At 42.4% G+C, this 20,051-nt stretch overlaps 1 protein-coding gene and 1 long non-coding RNA gene across 2 annotated transcripts; one reads left to right on the top strand and one right to left on the bottom strand.

The window, feature by feature from the left end:
* Positions 1 to 10,531: 10,531 nt before the first annotated feature.
* LOC131901807 (doublesex- and mab-3-related transcription factor C1-like) lies at positions 10,532 to 17,360 on the bottom strand. Its single transcript, XM_059252880.1, has 7 exons — positions 17,219 to 17,360; positions 14,012 to 14,169; positions 13,665 to 13,720; positions 13,223 to 13,359; positions 12,359 to 12,419; positions 12,049 to 12,178; positions 10,532 to 11,076 (listed from the first exon to the last, which is right to left on the bottom strand). Exons 1-7 carry the CDS (start codon positions 17,239 to 17,241, stop codon positions 10,964 to 10,966), a joined length of 678 nt encoding a protein of 225 aa, XP_059108863.1. The 5' UTR covers positions 17,242 to 17,360; the 3' UTR covers positions 10,532 to 10,963.
* A 483-nt stretch (positions 17,361 to 17,843) lies between these two features.
* On the top strand, positions 17,844 to 18,248 carry LOC131901808 (uncharacterized). The gene is made up of 2 exons (XR_009376884.1): positions 17,844 to 17,954; positions 18,102 to 18,248. It is a non-coding gene; the product is annotated as an uncharacterized LOC131901808 (long non-coding RNA).
* Positions 18,249 to 20,051: the final 1,803 nt, after the last annotated feature.

Raw genomic sequence — 20,051 nt, 5'->3', positions numbered from 1 at the left:
TACTCAGGAGCCTGAGGCAGGAGGATGGCCTATGTGGGATATATAGTGAGTTCTTGGCTTCCTTCTCTCTCACCTTTTTTTTTTGTGAACACATTACAGAAGGGAATACATTCAATCTTTTTCAAGTCCTTTGATGATTTTATTACAATTAAATTGATTAATTATATAATTTTTTTAAATTTTTGTTTTCCTCAGTATAAGAAAACAGTTCAAAGCTTGACAAAATGAATCCATGGTAGGGCTTGAAGGCTTGCATTTCTCTAAGAACCACAAGGAGATCATGTTTCCAGCTGGGGCTGAGTCTCAGCACATAGTCATTTCTCCACAAACATTTGTATGAAGAGGGAACCCAGATTAGAAGAGAAAGGAGTGAGCAGGCATTCAATAAGAAATCCAAGATTATTCTCAAGAGAAAAGGAGGAAAAGATGGGCTGATACTCTTTGTAATAGATATAGTTACTGATTTTAATTTAGGATTTACTGTGAGCATTAACAATTATACAATATTCCTGCAATTGGAACAGCAGATAAAAGATGTTACTGGTCTCTGTTCATGTACAACATGAATACAGCAGGAGGATTTGATAAATAATTATTGAAAATTGAGATGTAAATCTCCAAGTCGCTCAAGTTTTATGTCTAAAGGTTTCAAAGCTATGGATATGAGAGCGAAAGGGAGCAGAAGAAGATCTGCCACACCGCTGGGTCCACCAACACAAATCTGATCTGTTATTTAGCAAGCCCATTGCACAGTGAGGGCTCCTGTCTTTGTAGGAAGAATTCAGGTTTCCCGGTGATTCAATTGTTTTGGGTCATTCCTCATTATTCTTTACCCTGCCTTTTTTCTTCCACAACATTAGCTTTGATGAAAGAAGGGATTTGTGCCACAGTTCATCTTCCAGATGTTTCTTTCTGAAGACAACGCCAGTTGGCCTCTCCTGACTTCCCTTCTCCCCTAAACAACTTTTTCAGCAGTGATGTACAAATACTTGGAGACTGGTTTTCCATTCTCATAGATGATTTTAGGGTGCATCTTGTTACTGGTATTTGAGAAAAGGATTCATGGAATATAATTTCTAGCAGGGCTGAAATATCATTATTGGACATTCCTCATTCTCCATATTTACCATAACCAAAATTACCGGACAGCTCTAAAATTTCTGCAGAATCACAAATTTGGGTTTCTAAAGATGTGTCCCTCCTGGGCAATGTTAATATTAACTGTTGGTATGTACACAGTTGGATCATTGTGGAAGAGGGGATTGAAACACTATAAGAGTCAGAGACAGTGGATGATAATAGGAAAATTATCCTCTGGGCACAGTGGGGCAGCTCCATATATGAACTCAAAGCAATTGGTATAGCATGCACAAACCCCTTGCGAGTCAGAAAAAAATCCCAGCACAGAGAGAGAAGGTGGACACAACCTCTATCTGAGGAGATATTTTCAATTGAGAGCTTAGGAGAGGGGGAGCACTTTAAGAATGTTGCCTCTTGTAAGTGGACCACACTCCAATGGAACGCCAAACCCATGAGAATATATGGGGAGCACAAGTTGCACTTGATGGATGAAAAAAATAAGAAGCCACTTGGTTGGTGGGTAGAGAAGAGAGGGTGGATCTGGGAGGAGTAGGGAGGAGGTGAATATGATCAAAATACATTGCCCCAAATCTCAAAGAATAAAAGTAATAATAAAAAGGTTAATGAGAATGAATATGAGCAACCTATATTTATGATCATGATAATGAAAGCCATTATTTTGTACACTAAGAAAAATGAAAAACCATCTCAGAAAAACAAAACACAACACCGAAAACCATAGAAACTGAATAAAACATGAAATAAAGCATTTAAGCTCTAAACATATGTACTTATGAGCAACACTAAATGGACCCAGTAGGATATATATGTATATGAGAGTGCATTAAAATTAGGGTGGTATAGGAGGAGTTCCAGTGGAAGAGAAATGGGTAGAAATAATGTAAATAAGGTACTTATGTATAAAATTTTCATCCAATGTTTTTAAAATAAAAATAGTAGTCTCCTAAAATGAAAACAATTGAACTCTGTATAGACTAATATAAAATGAAGAATATACGCCCATTTTCACAAATGAAACTGTTGATGTAAAGATGTATTCTGCAGACATTGGAAGGAGACAGTTTAAACTAAGTGAAATTCTGGTGCATGTAGTTCCTGCAAATATTAAGGCTAAAATGAGAGGATCACTTGAGTCAAGAGTTCAAGTCAAACCTAGGTAATATAAGAAGACCTCATCTCAAATTTAAAATGCACAAAGAAGGTAATTATTGATACTTTTTTTTGCAGTTTTAAAAATTGTTTCTATTATGTTTGGGGGTTATGTCTTAGTTACTGTTCTATCAGCAGGACAAAATACCATGACCAAGGCAACTTATAGAAGATACGTTTAATTGGGGTCTTGCTTATAGTTAAGTTCGAGGGTTAGGTTAGTCTGTGATCATCACAGTGGGGACTGTGTCAGCAGGCAGGCAAGCATGGGTCTAGAGCAGTAGCTGAGAATTTACATCAAACTGCAAATTGCCAGCAGAAAAAATGAGACTTTGTCTGGCATGGGCTTTTGAAACATCAAAGTCCATCCCCCATCCACAGTGACACACCTTCTCCAATAAGGCCATACTATTTACTAATCTTTCCTAAACAGTCCACCAACTGAGAACCAGACATTCAACATATAACCCTATGGGGGTCATTCTTAGATCATAATATAATTAAATTATTTCCAACTTTCCTTTCCTCCCTCCAAATACTTCTCTATGAAATTCCTTGGTCTCTTTCAAATTCATGACCTTTCTTTTTTCACTTTCCCAATGCAATCAACACCCTTTGTAAAATACACTTATTTATTAAGAGATATAAAAGTGTAAACTGCCGACTAGACCCTCTGCATACAGGAGACAGTTGTGTAGCTTCGTCTGTTTGAGGGGCCCCTGGCAGTGGGATCAGGATCTATCCCTGGTGCATGAGCTGGCTTTCTGGAGCCCATTACCTATGATGGGATGCCTTGCTGAGCCTTGATGCAGGGGGAGGGGGGCTTGGACCTGCCTCAACTGAATGTACCAGGCTTTGCTGACTCCCCATGGGAGGCCTTACCCTTTGGGAGGAGGGGGTGGGGGTTGGGCTGGGTGGGGGAGGTTGGGGTGACAGCGGGAGGAGGGATGAGAGGGGGATCTGTGGTTGGTATGTAAAATGAATAAAAAATTTTAAATAAAAAAGAAGAAAAAAGAGTAAACTGAATAAAGAAAAGTCAAGTCTCTTTATGGAATCCTGTGTGTATGAGTGTGTGTGTGTGTGTGTGTGTGTGTGTGTGTGTGTGTGTGTGTGTGTGTAGAGGTCAAACAATGCACAAATACAAAAAGAGGTAATGTGCTAATAAAAATATTTTTAATATTTTAATTTTTGACAATTTCATATGTGAGTACTGTGTTCCCATCATTGTCTCCCTCCTTTTCACTTCTCCTGTGTCTCTCTTATTCCTTATCAAATTCATAGCCTCTTATTCTTTATTTACAATTTTTTATATGTGTGTGTTCACATAAGTTTATCCATATAACATGCTACGATCATTTAGTTTTGCTCGTATGTGTTTGTGCTTAGGCCCCTTGTAATTGGATAATTTATCAGGGGGTCTTGCCCTGGGGAAGACCAACTCTCCCTCTCTGCAACCATTAGTTACCTGTAACTCTTCTAGGGTGAAGCCTTGTGATGTAATAGGGTCCCACACTTTGTAGGCTCCAAGACTTTAGCACAACTGACTCCATGATGAAAGTACCACTCAGGCCATAAAACTCAGCACATAGACAGCACCACCTGCCATAAACTAAAATATAGGACTAATCCATCAAAGTCCATATAGTTCTGGGAAAGTTTCAAAATGTACTAACCTTTCTTTTCAGCCTGTGTAGTTCTCTTCTGGCTAACTGTTCTTGCTAACAGAAGTAGCTCAACCCAGAATGTGGTTTATGTGCTTCAGAGGTCACCCTAAGAAAGACTAGGGGCTACACTGGGATCCCAAACATCCAGTATAGTTGTCAGCCAGCTAATAAAGACTTTCTCTTGGCTTAAACCCATGTCCAAGTAGTCGTCCCTGGTGAATACCTTCCAACAGTGAGAATTTCCCTATTCATGTTCACATATCAATCAGTGTTGTCATTTTTATGACTTCTTCTGTAATCATATGATTGAGATTTCCTGGATTAGCTTCCTTGTCACACATAGAAGACACTGTCTTACAATAGACATCCCTTCCTGGTCCTGACTCTTATAGTCTCTCCCCATTCTCTTCCACAATGTATATGTATCAATTATGACTGGAAACTCCACACTCCATTGTTCTTTGCATTTTGACCAGTTGTGACTTTCTGTAATGGTCTCCATTTGCTGCAAGGGAAGCTTCTTTGGCGAGGAGTTAGAGCTATACTTATCTGTGAATAGTTGAGGGTAAGTATTTAGAAAGCAGTTAAAATTATACTGATTTAGAAAAGTAGCAGCAATGGGTTCTCTTCTAGAGTTCATGGCTTCACCAGCTAGGAGGAGTGGTCTAGGTTTACATAACCAATCATAAATTCCCTCCAATTGAGTGAGTCTTCAGTCCAATTAGATGGCTGTGGGTTAGCCACATGATCGATAGTGCACCTTTGGGGACATCTTGTCGTTCTGGTCATTGTTGGGGTTCACAGGCATTACAGCTGGGTGGAACTTTTGATGGCTCTTCTCCCTTGGCTGCTTGCACAACTTCTTCCAGTAATACATGAGTTAGTTCTCAGGAAGGGGCTTTCATGTCAGTTCTATCTTGATTCCTCCAATGCCTCTGCCAAAAGTATATGCTATCTTTCAGTAATGGGGCCTTACTTTCAATTTTCAGGAGGCAACCAATGGCAATGGCCATATCTTATAATTTTGGACTCCCCTGACCAACAACTCAAAAGGAAGTTTCACATGCCTGGCACAGTTTTTTTTTAATTACATAATTAACAATTCTTAAGGAAACACTGTCATCCCCAAGTGGCATAACTTTATATGTATGTGCATATGTGTGGAAAATTTTAAGTAAACATAAAATAATATGATTTCCTATAGTCTTTTAAAGCAACTTTAGTGTTTTTTTACTCCATGTCTTTCCCTCTCTCTCCATGTTGCCCTCCCATCCCCCATCATTTTTCCCATTTCCTTTTTCATAGCACCTATGTCCTATTATTTCTCTTTGTAGAGCTCTCTGCCCCCATGAGCCCTTTTCACACTTTTTTTTTGCTGTTACTCCAACTGCTATACTCACATCTAAAGATTTAGAGCTAGGATGCAAAAATAAGAGCGAACATGTGGCACTTTTATTTCTGGGCCTGGGTTACCTCACTCAATATAATATTTTCTAGATCCATCCATTTACCTGCAAATTTCATTTTCCTTTACATCTGTATAATATCTCGTAGTGTATGTGCACCACATTTCCATTAGCCATCTATCAGTTGAACCACATTGAAATTGCTTCCATTTCTTATCTATTGTAAATAGAGTGGAAATGAACATAGCTGCAAAGTGTCTGTGGAGTAAAATGTCCAGTCCTGCGGGCATATGTAGGAATGGTATAGCTGGGTCACTTGGTAGGTTTGTTTTTAGTGTTTGAGAATTATCCACACTGATGTCCAGATAGGCGGCAACAATTTGCAATTCCACTAAGAATGAATGAGGGCTCCTGATCCCCCATGTGTTCAACAGAATTTGCCGTCAGTTATTTTTTATCTTAACTGTTCTGACTGGAGTAAGATGAAATCTCAAAGTAGTTTTAATTTTCATTTCCATAATTGCTAAGATATTTCTTAGCCACTGTTATTCTTCTTTTGAGAATTGTTTGGAACCATAGTCCATTTGTTTTCTTGGCTCTAAGCTCTTTATATATCCTGGATAGTAATCTTCTATCAGATATGTAACAAACAAGGATTCTCTCCCATTCTAGGGACTTCCTATTTACTAGATTATTTCCTTTATTGTACAGAAGCCTTTTAGTTTTATGAGGTCGCATTTGTCAATTGTTGGCTCCAATACCTGAGGAAATAGAGTTGTATTGAGAAAGTCCCTTCCTATACCTACATCTTGTAGGGTGATGTCTGTGTTCTTCTAACAGTTTCAGCATTTCATTCAACCCAAGATGACACCTAAACTTGGCTGTGTTGTCCATGTGATGCTGGCTTTAAAGTCATGAAGGATACAAAATTAAAGGGGTTTTGGAATGTTCCTCCATGGTTTCACTGAGTCCAGGCAATATGTGGCAGTGGAATCTTTTCATGGAGGCCTGAGAAGCCATTAGGTGAATCTGTGAACCTAAAGCATTGGTTGTGATGGAGATCTCAAGATGCTGGAGATGCTAGAGCTGCGAGATATCGGCCAAAGAGAGCTGAACATAGGGACCAGTCCCAAAAAGATTTGTATGTTGTGGACAGCAAAGTTGAAGGAGTAGGGCCATCTAACCCTTTGAAATTAAAGTCTCAACATCAGACATGGAGCTACAGGACTTGACATTTACCCTGATGGGTTTTGGTCTTGCTTTGATCCAGTATTTCTTTATTCTGCTCCCAGTCCTCCATTTTGGAATAGCAATGTACATTCTGTGGCACTTTATATTGGAAATATGTAGTTTACTTTTTTTATTTTACAGGGGTGCAATTAAGAAATTGCCTTGAATTTCAGTAGAGACTTTGGATTTTTAACAGTGTTGAGACTGTAGAAGGCTGTGGGGACCTTTGAAATTGGACAAAATGAATTTTGCATTATTATATGCCCACAGGACTATGGTGGCCAGGGAATGGAATGCCGTGGTTTGAATGAAAAATGTCCCCCCATAGTCTCAAGCATCTGAACACTTGGTCCCCAGTTGATGGCACTGTTTCAGTAGTTTTAGGAAGTGTGGCCTTGCTGGGGGAAGTATGTCACTGGGGGCAGTCTTTGAGAGTTTAAAGACTCAGGCCATTTCTAGTTTGCTTTCTCTGCTTTTCCTTATAGATCAAGATGTGAGCCCTCAGTTTCCTGATCCAGCTGCCAGGCCAACTGCTTGCTGCCATGCTTCCCTGCCATAATAGACTCTTAACCCTCTGGACCCACACGCCAAAATAAACCCACTCTTCTCTAAATTCCCTGGTCATGGTGTTTTATCATAGCAACAGAAAAGTAATTAATACAACATATAAACGTTATTGAAGGTTTGCTTATTTTTTCAGTTCGTCTAGAGATGTTCAGCTGTTGCTTCCTGTGGATTTGGGGCCACAGCTTTATCACTTTCATATGACATCAAAGATGAAGTTCTTAAGATCCACCTCGATTCCCAGTGCTGCTCCTGTGAATAGGCTATGTCCCCTCTGTGTTCCCTGCTGTCCAGTAGAGCGCAGGCAGGCTCAGCCTCCTTTGTCTTACTGGCCTCAAGAGGGTGCATGGAACACTATCAGGTCCTCAGTTTATCAAATACCTAGAATGCACCTGACGTGCATCTGTTTACCTCTGCAGTTTACCTCTCCAGATCTTCACCTGGGGAGTTTTTACTACCTGTCATTTTTAGCAGTGCCTGTGTATGGGTTGCCTCAGTGGGGAAAATGATCTAAATTACATGATCAACCGATGCTCAGTGAAGAATTCCAATTCTGGATTTTTCTGTTGCCTGCTTTCTTGGATTCCAAGGCTTCAAAATTTAAGGACTGGATTAAAATTAATAATTTATGTGCTTCATTGGGTTGTAGTCAAACTGTGTAATGTAATCTTTTACTTTAGTTATTTATTGATTCCCTATTATTCACTGCTCCATTCTCTTGTAATAGATGTGTAAGTGTGTCAAGATTTACATTTCTAATGTTTTGTTTGTGTGTGTTCTTCTGAAAGGTGCATTTCTTATTGGTATGGATCTTAACCCACATATATTGATGCTATATCTTGTATTGTTTTGTTCTGCTTGCTTTACACAGGTATTAAATTAATAATTCAAATTGTTCTTCCATTTGCAGACAAAGTGATCAATACCCATACATGGATATGTGTGAACATTACTTCAAAAGTGATACAACTGCTATACAAATTTGGAGAGTCATTGTACTATTAAGTATTATGTAAATATGAAACTATTATAAAATAGTTTATTTCAATCACAATTGATCACAAATTAAATTGTTTCTAAAGCAACGGTTTCAATAATCAAAGATGGCCTGATATGAAAACAGCAGGAATATTTCATTTTCATCTTGTTCTGAGAAAAGGCAGACAAATTTAAACTCAGCAACTTTTTTTTTCCTTCTTGTGTCTTAATTCCTTTTAGGTAATTTTTAGATGATGTAATGGACCAACTGCATTCTCTCTATGTAGTTTCCAATGTGTCTTATTGAGGCAGGACTGTCCCTCATCCACTGGGCTTGGCACCCCTGTCAAAGGTCACTTAACCATATGGATGGAGATTTATTTCTGGACACTATGGTATTCTCCTGGACTGTTTGTCTTTTTTGTATGCCCAATACCAGAATATTGGGATAACTAACTTTATACTGTGGTTTAAAATCAGAAAGTGTAGGGCCTGGAGAGAAGACACCTGTTCTTGCAGAGTACCTGCATTTGGTTCCCATCACCCACATGGAGGCTCACAACCATCTGTAACTCCAGTTCTAGGGGAACTCCTACCATCTTTTGAAGCTCCATGGGCACTAAACACCGATGTGGAACATAAGAATACAATCAGGCAAAACACTCACACATAAAATAAAATTAATAAAATAAAAAGATCTAATGAAAATGCAAAACAAAAATATCAGATGTGAGGCTTCAAAATTGGACTTCTGTCTCCATTTTTTGTTACTTTGAACGTTGTTTTGACTATTTATCTGTGTTCTCGTCTAACTTAGCAAACGTGGTTATGGTGATTTTTTTCAATTCTTTCTGATGGCCCTCCTGGTCCTGAGTTTCTTTCAGTGTAACCTCTGGAGTTTTAATTTGTTTTTGAAATTGTTGATATATATGCCTTTTCATGTTGTGTTGGGATTTGAGGGTTTAAAGAGAACACTTTTCCAAGACTGCACACTGCCTTAGCATATAGGAAGACTGTCGCCAGTGGACCAGAGGCTCAGTCATCTGTATAACCTCTCGTAGCTTCTTGTTCCCATGGTACCTGCACTTAGACCTGCAGCTCCTAAATGTTGCTGGCCTGTTGAGAGGGGCTTCCAACGGCCAATCAATTTCCTTCAGCCTTCCAAGTCAGGCAGGATAGAAACTAGTTTGTCATATAGCTGCTATATAACCCAGACCATTGAATCCATAGGCCCATCTACCATGTCAGTACCAGTACAGGGGCTAAGTGTTCCAGATTTCTCCTACTTGTTCTACATTATGTATAGTAGAGATAGGGGCAGAGAGAGACATACTCGAAAATTTTCCTACACCCATTGCTAGAATTCTTTCTTGTTTTTATCATGACCTATATGCTGTGGCTTTTCAACTGACCTCTACACTTCTCATGGGTCTTGGAGTTCATGTATTCTTGATTATCATAATATGAATGCCACCTATTTTGGAAAATGTTTAACATGGTATCTGTATAACTGGATGTCATCTTCATACAATATCTGAATATAAATCTTAAATAAATTTCAAATAAAAAGTTAAATACTAATAATGGTTTAAAAATCATACAAGAACCTGGATGGTGGTGGCGCATGCCTTTAATCCCATCACGCAGGAAGCAGAGGCAGGTGGATCTGTGAGTTTGAGGCCAGCCTGGTCTACAAAGTGAGTTCCAGGACAGGCTCCAAAAGCTACACAGAGAAACCCTGTCTTGAAAAACCAAAAAAAAAAAAATCATACAAGAATTGCACTTACCATACACACCTCTGTGCACTCAGAATGGGAAACTGCCTAGTGGTGCCTACAAATGCAGAAGTAATAACTCAGCTATAGGATCAACACGTGGTGAGGGCGTCACTGTATGGCAGGACCTTGGCCCTTCCTCACATACTCCTTCAGAAATACTTGACTTTAATCATCTGTCACTGGGAATGAAAGGACTTAGGGATCATTCATCCATGTAATTGGTCAAGGGAGTACAATAGAAATGAGATGTTCTTCAGTCTTCCTCCATATCCTAACTGATTTTGCATGTTGACTTTTCCACCGTCAGATGGAGACTATCAGAATTCTGATGAACAGAGCATCAGGATAAAAAGGCATAGTAGGAACAGGTGTCATCATCAATCACTTGTGATGAAATGAGGAAAGGCATGGAAAGAAAGAGGGAGAACGAGTGCATCAACAAAGTCCGGCTGAAATTTCAGTCCGTCTGAGTTTGAACATTGTTAGAGGATGCAGAACCTCATCCAGGGATGACTTGGGTAACAAACCAAGGGGCTGTGCAATTCTGAAAGACATTGTGACTGATATTTGCTCTTTTGAAGCCTCTTGCTTGATGCTTTGATAGAGGACATTTTTAGCTAACTGATTATTTACCATATGCCGCTTAACAAACAACCCATACTTCTTAGTGCCTTATAAAATTATTTATTTTTGGTAGACACAAATCTATATGCAGTGTGAAAATACTCATGTTTCCACATACGTATGTCAGTACAGTAGTGCACAGATCAGTGTGCAAGTGCACACAAAGGAAAACACTGGCATTGCTATCACTCAGAACCCCACCGAGAGATTGATTGATTGATCATATTTGATTGCACAAAGCATTTTATAAGACACATAAAAAGCCCCAGCTTCCAAAGAAATAAGGGATGGGGATAAAGAACATAGGAAAGCCAAGTAATTGCCCTATATCATAAAAAGGATCTGAAAGCTTATAAAATACCTGAATGCTTAAAAAACACATTAAGCACTTTGGACAGGAGCCATTTTGCAAGTTCAGAAACAGGAATCAAACAGGCAGTGCTCTAGCGAGGCCTCGTAGTCTGGGTTCTTAGGTCAAGAGGGACATGCAATCGAGATGTCCAGAAGGCAGCGAACCAGAGCTGGCAGGCCTGGGTGGCATAGAGGGGCTGGCCAGCTGCAGTCCCCTCTCTCCAGCAGGACCTGAAGACAGAAAGACAAAGATCAGAGCCAAGTCACACACATGATACTCTCCTCGGCTTTCTCTTTACTTTTCTTGGGTCTCCAGGAATATCCCTATCCCCATCAGAATTCCTTATCTCTGCTCTTAGCTCTACTGTCCCTCAGGCAGCAGTCCCTTTTGGTCAAACCTGGGGTTTCTAGATATGATCCTCACTGAGTCGAGGAAATTCTCTATCTCCTCACCCTGAAAATTTGCTGGCCTAGCCTACATCACCCACTCTGCTAGACCTCAGTGACAATTAATCTCTCAAGCTTTATTAATTGCCTTTTGTTCCAGCATGTCCACCCAGAGTGGCTTCCTACCCACAAACCAATATCCATTGGTGTTTTTGTCTCAGCAGTATCCAGACTCCATCTCAGCCTCCCCGGCCATATAATAATACTCCTCTGATCTCATGAAGCCTTTCCTGTTTTGTGTTGGCCAATGAAATTCACTGGCAAAATTCAGCCTGATAAGGGTGTCTAGGTTCTGTATCTACATGGGGAATTCCCTGAAGTCATCATCATGATCTTGTTCCATTTCAGACCCTTATCCCCTGTGCATGTCCTCCCAGTCCATCTCAGTCTACACTGGGACACAACCATGCATTGGGAACCATTATACCCAGTTCTATTCTTTCTACTTGATATACCTTTCTCCCCTGGAGCACGACTTTGCTATCTCAGGGACCTCAGCCTACCTGTTTCTTGATGTCAGCGCACTGGACAATTTTTATAGAGTAAAACCTTTGGTAACCTGAAGAGTCACTGAGTAGCCCCTAGGCATCATCTCTCAAGTCAGTCTTAGGAACTTGAGTGCTTGGCTCCAAGACAGTTCAAACCACCAACTCTGGGTTCCTATAGCTCCTCACACAGCTTCCCTACATACCTGGCATGCCACAGGGCTGGTGATGTCATCACACAGCTTCCCATCTGCCAAATACCCTTACATACCTGGCATGCCACAGGGCTGGTGACGTGTCTGCGAAGAATTCTTCAGAGCCAGCAGAGCTTCAGCAGCCTCCAGCATCTCCTGCCACTCCAAGGTAGCAGAAACCGAAGCCTGGTTGGAGGCACTGGGGCTCTGCAGGAGAGAGGGTGTGAGAGAATAAAGACTAGGGCAACGTGTGTCCTCTTCTATGACAAGTGACCCTCTAGCACCCAGTTTCTCCCAGCTGCCCCTCGCCCTGCCCAGTCTACTTGTGTCCATGTCTCCAAAGCTTATTGCCTCCCACTGTTCTGAATCCCATGTCTTTGCCAGGACCTGTGGCTGCAGTAGCATAGAGTCAGCAGTGGCACAGGGCTGAAGAATCAGGCTTGGGTACCTGGAAGAAGAAGAGGAAGGGCTAGGGGATTAAAAGTTCTCGTGGAAATATACTACCAGTAGACAGAGTAGCAGGTATTTGCAATACCAAGATTTGGGAATCCAAATGATTGCATGGATATTTATCCTCAGGCTTTGGGCAAGCCCTTTCTATTGGTTGATTCATTTTCCTTTTAGTCCCTCTTTTACTGCATCTCAGAGACAATACTTTGTGCTGGCTTTTTCCTCCCTGGGCTACCGTGAAGATGAGGATGAGGAAGCGCAGTGTCTGTGTTTTAGTCTGAAAGTGGCTAAGGCATGTGAGTACCATCCCTTTTCAGTAGTTGCATCTTGCCTCCTCTTTACCCAATCCCCTCTGGCCATGAAAGACAATTCAGGTTCACCTCTAGCGATTCTTTCCTGCTGTCCTTTGTTCATTCCCCTGAGGCCCTGTGGCCCTCCTTATAACGCTCCCAGATTTCAACAGGACCTTCCTTTTCCATCTGTCAAAAAGTAATGACATTCTCAACACTTTGAAGGCTTACTATGTGGTACACCTTGTGTTCGTACTAAGATGTAGACTATGTTCACCAACACGCTTGCTGGGAACACAGAGACTTGGAAAAATATTCACTTGTCCAGACCCTCATGGATAGAAATTGTCAAAGCTGAGAGTCCTCTGCTCTTGCTGATTTCTCCTTCCCCTACTCGTCTGCTTCCTTCTTCCTGTTGTCAATCCTCCTGATGCTACTAGCTCCCATGGCACTAGGCGCAAGGTTGGAAATCTGCAAACGCAGTGCATTCGGTGTTCCTGGTCCTACTCACATGCTTGCCATGGCAGAGGGCCCATGGGGCTCCCCAGAAAGGGAAACCGTCAGTTGTTGCCCCATGGTCTCTGGAGTATACGGCACAGATGTTGGTTCTGGGAGCTGACTCAGCAGCACAGGCCCTTGAGAACTTTCCTGAAGGGGCAGAGATAAAAAATGAGGATCAAGCACCCAGATGTTCACAGAGAGATAAAGGATGAGTATAGTTTTGTATGAAAATAAGAACACAGAATTCAGAGCTGTGGAAACCTTGAAGACCATCCAGCCTTACCTTTTACTCTGATTTGAGAATACTGAGGTCCAGGGAGAAGTGATTTTTCCAGTGCCACAAGAGGAGTAGGTCATAGGGTTAGAAATGGAAACTGTCTTCGGGATATAGTAGAAAGGGTGTGGGCAATGGCTGATGGGGAAATCCCCCTTGGGCAACAGGCTCTTCTTACCTCCTGGGTTGCTGTGTCAACCTGGGCCTGGAGCTGACGTACAGTGTTCTTTCCAGCTATAAAATAATAGTCACATTTGGACTGAGACTTCCTCCCCTACCATCTCCTTTATAAAAACACCCCATACCCACACTGAAGCCTCATGTTATTATTGAACTTTTCGGCTCCCCAATGCCTTGCCAAATCATTCCTTCCTGGAAACACTTGGTACCTGACAATGATTCTTTTTTTACACACCAGAGAGTTCTTGCTAAAGGTCACACTGCAAGTCAGCGATGGGACTAGTAACAGAAATACTCATGCTTCTTCCCCAAGTTCAGGTCCCCTATCTAGTGAAAGACACTTACTGCAAACTCCTTCTTCCACAGTCAATTTCTTGACATGAATGTGCGATTTAGGGGCAGCAGCCATAATCCTTCTCTGTCTCCGAAGCAGGCGTCTCTTTATCAGTATACCCTGCTTCTTCTTGGAGGCACTCACAACAGACAAGGCCTTACGTAGTTCCCTAAAGCAGGGGGGATTGAAGACCTAATGTTAGTTACATATAGCAGAAGCTTGATCCTTTCCTTTCCCAGACACTACACACAGGAAAATAAGGCACAATTTTGACACTCCCAAGACTTAAGAGGCAAAAATGCTTTTATCCCCTTATTTGAACAAGCAATCTGCTGGTGTGTTGGGACTAGGCTGAGTCTCCCAAGTTGCACCAGTCATTATAACTTGCCTCATTGAAATGTCATACGTTATTCATTGGCTCAGTAAATGCCTCAAGCATAACTGGTATTTAATTATGTCCAATGAACAAAATGCTACAGCAATCTGACAAGAGCTTTTTTAGAAAGTGAAAGAAAGAACTTCCCAATTTAGTTAACAAGTTCAACACTACTTTTAAGAAGAAGTAAAAGATGGTATAGGAAGAATTACTGGCCAGTATTCCTTATGAACATTAGATGCAAACCTCTCTCATGAAATTTTAGCAATTTGAATCCAAGAATGGATGAAAAATACCCAATATCAAGCATAGTTTACCCTAGGAATGCAAGACAATTTCCATTTAAATGCCAATACTAAAGCAGGGTCTGGTGGCATATGCCTATATCCTAGCATTCAGAAGGTTCAGACAACTGGATTCCAACAGGTTTGAGGCCAGCCTTGGCTACGCTAGAAACATACTTACTGGTGAAAAGATAAATAATTCTTTTTCAATAATATATATAATCTTAATATTATTTTTATAATTTTTATTTAATATTCAAAATGATGGATTAGTTATGACATTTTCACACATGTTTACCACTGTACTTTACTCATACATACCTCCATTGCCCTCCATTACTCATGTTCCACCCAGTCCTCTTCTTACACACAAACAGTTCTTCTACTTTCACGTTACACACACACACACACACACACTTAAATGTAGACTCTACACATGAGAAAACATGACATTCATCTTTACTTTCCTTCATTACTCTCGTTTCCACCACCTTTAGTTTCTTTTCTTTCTCTGAATGCTGTCTCTTCCACTTGGGTGTATGTAAGTCTATACACATGTGTCCATGAATTAGATTGTGTTGATGACAGAAAACACGTGATACTGAAAAGACAGACTAGAATACTCCAACCAAAAATTCAGAAATGAGCCACAATATCTCTCTATACAGACCTCTAACCATATGCACACATTAAACTTTAGGCCATAGCTGGCACATAGGGACAAAAAAACCCATCAAAATGAATAAAAGGCATATAGATTGAAAGAGAGGAAGTAAAAGACTGTCTTTTAGTTATGTACTTTACTATAATATTTTTATTAATTCTTTGATAATTTCATATATGCGCACAATGTATTTTGATCATATTCTACCTGACTCCTCCCCTAGTTCCTCCCAGACCCACCCCCACCCCCACCATGTCCTCTTTCTGTGTATAGTATTTTCATCAACCTTGTGAGACATGTTAATATAATGCATTTTTTAACCTATTCACACCCGCTCCTCCCCTAACTCTTCCTATGTCCACCATCTACCTTCCCACCCTCCAAACTTTGTGTCCTCTTTCTTCTTCTTTAACCATCCACCAAGATGCCATGTGCCATCCTGAGTGTGGCACCATCCACAGGAGCATGGCTGACTCACTGAGGCCACACTTTAGAGAAAGCCAATTCTCCCTAGCCCCCAGGGCTATCAGCTGTCCATAAGTCCTCAGGCAGGTGTGGAGACTCATGACCCCCTCGCCCAATCATGCTAGATTAGTGACTGGCTTGATAGTCTGCAAGATCTGTGCTATGAGTTCACAAGTACAGTGGTCCCGTCAAGAGCAGAAGACACTGTTTTGCCCTGGTCTTTCCTGACGTTTAGTCTCAAAATATCCCTGCCTCCTCTTTCAAGTATTCTCTGAACCTTGGTGGGGTGGGGGACAGGGAAGAGGGGAGTGGGGGAAGGAGTGGAGGGAAAGGGGAGCATATGATACAAATGTCCCATTTATGGCTGAACTTTCCAAAAACAATGTTTTCTGCACTTTGATCAATTATGAATGCTTAACTGCATTTCATTGAAAAAAATCTCGGGATTTTCTTCCTTTAAAAGTGACATAATATTTGATACAGAAAATACTTCACATTCTGGATAAAAGTCATCTGTAAATGTTTGAAATGCTGTACAAGGTATTTGAACAGAAAATTTAGTAGGCACAAACCCACTAAAATTCAATATATTAGAAATAATTAACTGGAGGCTCAAAGTGTTTAAAATGACATCTTTAATAATACTAAAATAAAGAAAATATCTGTTAAGAATATTGGAACAATCACTGAAAGGTATACTGTGCTCACTGATCAAAACATTCAAAAGGTCAGGATTTCCACTCTGTAATCATCAATAAAAGGAAAAGTTATTGCTCAAAGTTCTCTAGCAATGCATACGACACAAAATGGCTAACGACATTTGGATGAGGACAAAGATGGAGGACTGAACTCTGGAAATTCGCTATCATCCTACAACATGGTGGTAAGCACCAAGGCACGGAGTCACCTTAGGACAGGACACACACAGCACTGAAATCGAAGGAAGGCCACGAACAGCACAACAAGGCTCTACCATAATTACACAATAATGACACAGAAAAAAAGTGGATGCCCTTAAGGAAAAAGAAGCAAACAAAGGTCAATGGCTCCAACAACGTGCAGGACATAACCCATAACAATCACAATTCTAAGTGTAAAGTGCTAAATTTAAAAACCTATGTCTGGACCCCTGACGACTGTCCTGCACATTGCAGGCCACCAAATACTTTCCATCTTTCACCAGAAGCACTTAGGAGCAGATATGCAGGTAACCTGTGCAGAGCAAACCCCTCACAAAGAAAAACTAGGGTCCAGGCCTTCTGGCCTTAGGGCGCCAAGGCCAGCCCTTGCTCTCGGGTTTTATGAACCATTTGGGCCATGCACCTTGTGAGGGCATTGAAAAACATCTCAGTCCTAACTCAATGCAGCTACCACAGGCAGGCTTCGTGAGCACTTTTGTCCGTGGAAACCCCACGGAAGGAGAACTCACCGTATAACCGAAGACCTCTGCATTTTCAGTTCAGCCAGCAGAACTTGCGTTCAGGCTGCTGATCTGGCCAGAGTGAAGATAAAAAGCAAAGGAAGAAACAAAGAAAGTTCCGAGGGGCGGGATTTGGGACACAGGCCACACACCAGAAATGTATCCACTGGTTGAGCACAATGTACTGAACTGAAGCAGGCAGGAACCAAGGAAGCAGCAATAGGGCTTAGGGCCATGGAGGAGGCGGGGCTTAGGGCGATGCAGGTGGCCGGCCTCCAACTCTGCAGCCAGCATAGTGGGAGCTCAGGAGATCTCTGCAAAGAAGTGCTGGAGGGGGGTGTCCCTCATGCCATCACACACTCTCTTGGAAGCATGGTCTTCATCTCCCTCTTCCTACCTGCTGGGCAGTCTCATTTCCATGTGGTCTGGAACATCCTTCAGGGGGGCTGGGTTGGTCAGAGCAGGCCTCCCCACTTCTCCATCCTCAACACCTCAACCAGGAGTGCACATCACAGTAGCCCAGTGGGGTGATAGACAGCAGCCATGAGGGGCCGCAAAGATGAGGCCTCAACTCTCTTTTTCAGACTCTGAGAAGCCAACAATACTGCCCGGAAGGGGTGGTCTTTCCTCACACCATGGGGAACATATTCAATGACCCAAGAGGAACCAGGGAGGCTGCTCGTCCCAGAAGGACCTGGAAGGGCCGGTTCCAGAGAGCCCTGGCTCGTGTGTCCAAGTTCTTCAGGTGAGGGCTCTGAGTCTGCCCCTGCCTCTCTCATCACTCCCAGCAGGCCAGGATGTCCCCTTCCTCTCCCCCAGAGAGCACCCCAGCCCTCCCCTCAGTTCCCACAGGGCTCCTGGGGGTCCACTTGTGTCTCTTTTTCCTTCTTAGGCGAGGACGCCGCTCATTCCGAGGCTGAGTCCACGTGAGTCTGAGACACGGGGCCACGACAGAGAGCAAGACCTTCTGCTGTCCAGGCCCCTCCTCTCCCAAGAATCTTGTTAATGAGGTTGAAATAAAGGCCGGTGTGCTTTACAATGTTTTGGCTTCATGATATTTTCTTCATACTCCATATTGACATCAACTTAAGATGTGCTGGGGATGATGTTTTGGTGGCGGGTGGGGATGGGGATATCTTGGAGGGGAGAGCAAGTATCTCTCGGAGTACTCCAAGGGCTTCATGTTCCCCCTTGAGGCAATGATGCTTGCTCCGTTGGGGGTCTTTGTTGCAATTGGTCTCCAGTCAACAGTTTTTTTTCCTCACAGCTGGCAGCTCTGACCCGCACACTTCCATACAGCCAGGAGGAGACTTGTAGGCCTCTCTCCACTGTTGTTCAGCAGCTCTCATAGCTGAGAAAGCTTGAGCAGAGTTTCTGAAGAGGTGGGACAGGGGCACACACAAAGACTCTGTGGAGCCTCTAAAGGGCTTTAGACTTGGTGCTCACAAACAGTACCCAATCACCCACAGCTCCTCCAGTCAAGAGAACCACCAAGAGACAACCTTGTCACCACTACACAAGGTTACTCTCCCTGTGATGAGGGGTTCTTGGCTCCCTAGGGGGACTGTGAAAGGCACTGGAACAGTTTTCCAGGGCCAGGCTGCAAGGGAGATGAAGCACAGCTCATCTTTTACCCTCAGGTGGAGGAGTCGCTGGGCAGTTTTACGGAACTCTGAAATGCATACTTGCTACAGGAGAACATAAATAAGATACAGAAAAACACAAATACCCCTCGCCCTTTAAATTACACAGGCTCCTGTATGCTTCAGACTGATGGAGTGAAAAAATGCTTGGCCAGGGCCAGCTGTGAGAAAGCATTGTCCTTCCTTGCTGAGAGAGGGAAGGTCTTCTCAGAGAGGCAGGTAGTGTACAGGCAGACAGTAGCATTTCAAGGCCCAAGGCCCTTTCCTCTATTTCTGAAGGATAGCCAGGGTGGGAGCCACAGAGAGAGAATGGTTGGAATTTGTATTGCTTATGTTTTTGTTTCTTTCAAAAACAACCCACAAAAAGACTCTCTTTCGGCTCACAGATTAAACGGGTCCAATTCACGCTGGAGGGGAAGGTGGCAGGTTCATAGTGGCAGCAGCAGGAGGCGAGATTCCACAGTGGGAAAACCAGAATGCATGCAGCAGGAGACACTGGCCTTTGTATTTTCATTGTTATTCAACCCTGGAAACCAGTGCATGTAACGACATCGTCCACACTCATGGCGAGCCCTTCTCTCCTCATGTAAATGTTTCTGGAAACATCCTCCTAGACACCCTGGAGATATGTCTCCCAGTGGATTCCAAATCCAGTCAGATGGACAGTGAAGATTAACCATCACCAAGTAGCTAATCCCAGTGTGATCAATGACTTAGAGATGATCTTTCTGTGGCACGTCTGAGGGCCTGAGCATCATCCCTCCCCACCAGTCCTCTCTCTACTGACTTGGTCCCTGTGCTATTAACACCATGGACCTAGAGCAAGCTGGGGAGACAGGGCCTGTTTCATCCCACAGCTTAGGGTCCTATAATTGTTGAAGACAGATAGGAACTCAAGGCAGGAAGTGAAGCAGAGGCCATAGAGAAATGTTGCTTACTGCCTAGCTCTCATGGCCTTCTCAGCCTACTTTCTTCTAGAAAACAGGGCCACCTGCCCAGGGACGGCACCAGCCCAGTGGGCTGGGTCCTCCGCCATCAATCGATCATCACAAAACATGCACACCACTCTGATGGAAGGATTTCCTCCACTGAGGTTTCCTCTTCCCAGATGATCTTAGCTTGTGTCAAGTTGACAAAAAAGTAACTAACTCAGACCCAAACTCAGCTGGGAAGGTTAGCTCCACGTCATCACTTGCCCA

Source organism: Peromyscus eremicus, unplaced genomic scaffold (assembly GCF_949786415.1).
Source record: "Peromyscus eremicus unplaced genomic scaffold, PerEre_H2_v1 PerEre#2#unplaced_432, whole genome shotgun sequence".
NCBI classification, from domain to species: Eukaryota; Metazoa; Chordata; class Mammalia; order Rodentia; family Cricetidae; genus Peromyscus; species Peromyscus eremicus.
The sequence above is the reverse complement of the archived record's forward strand: the minus strand, read 5'-3'. Positions and strand labels throughout refer to the sequence as shown.

Coding starts and splice junctions, on each gene's coding strand:
- LOC131901807 (XM_059252880.1), bottom strand. CDS start 17,241: ATGCAGAGGTCTTCGGTTATACG. Junction 14,170..17,218: donor CAGAGGTCTTCGGTTATACG/GTGAGTTCTCCT, acceptor CCCCTGCTTTAG/GGAACTACGTAAGGCCTTGT. Junction 12,420..13,222: donor CCCTCTGCCATGGCAAGCAT/GTGAGTAGGACC, acceptor TTCTTCTTCCAG/GTACCCAAGCCTGATTCTTC.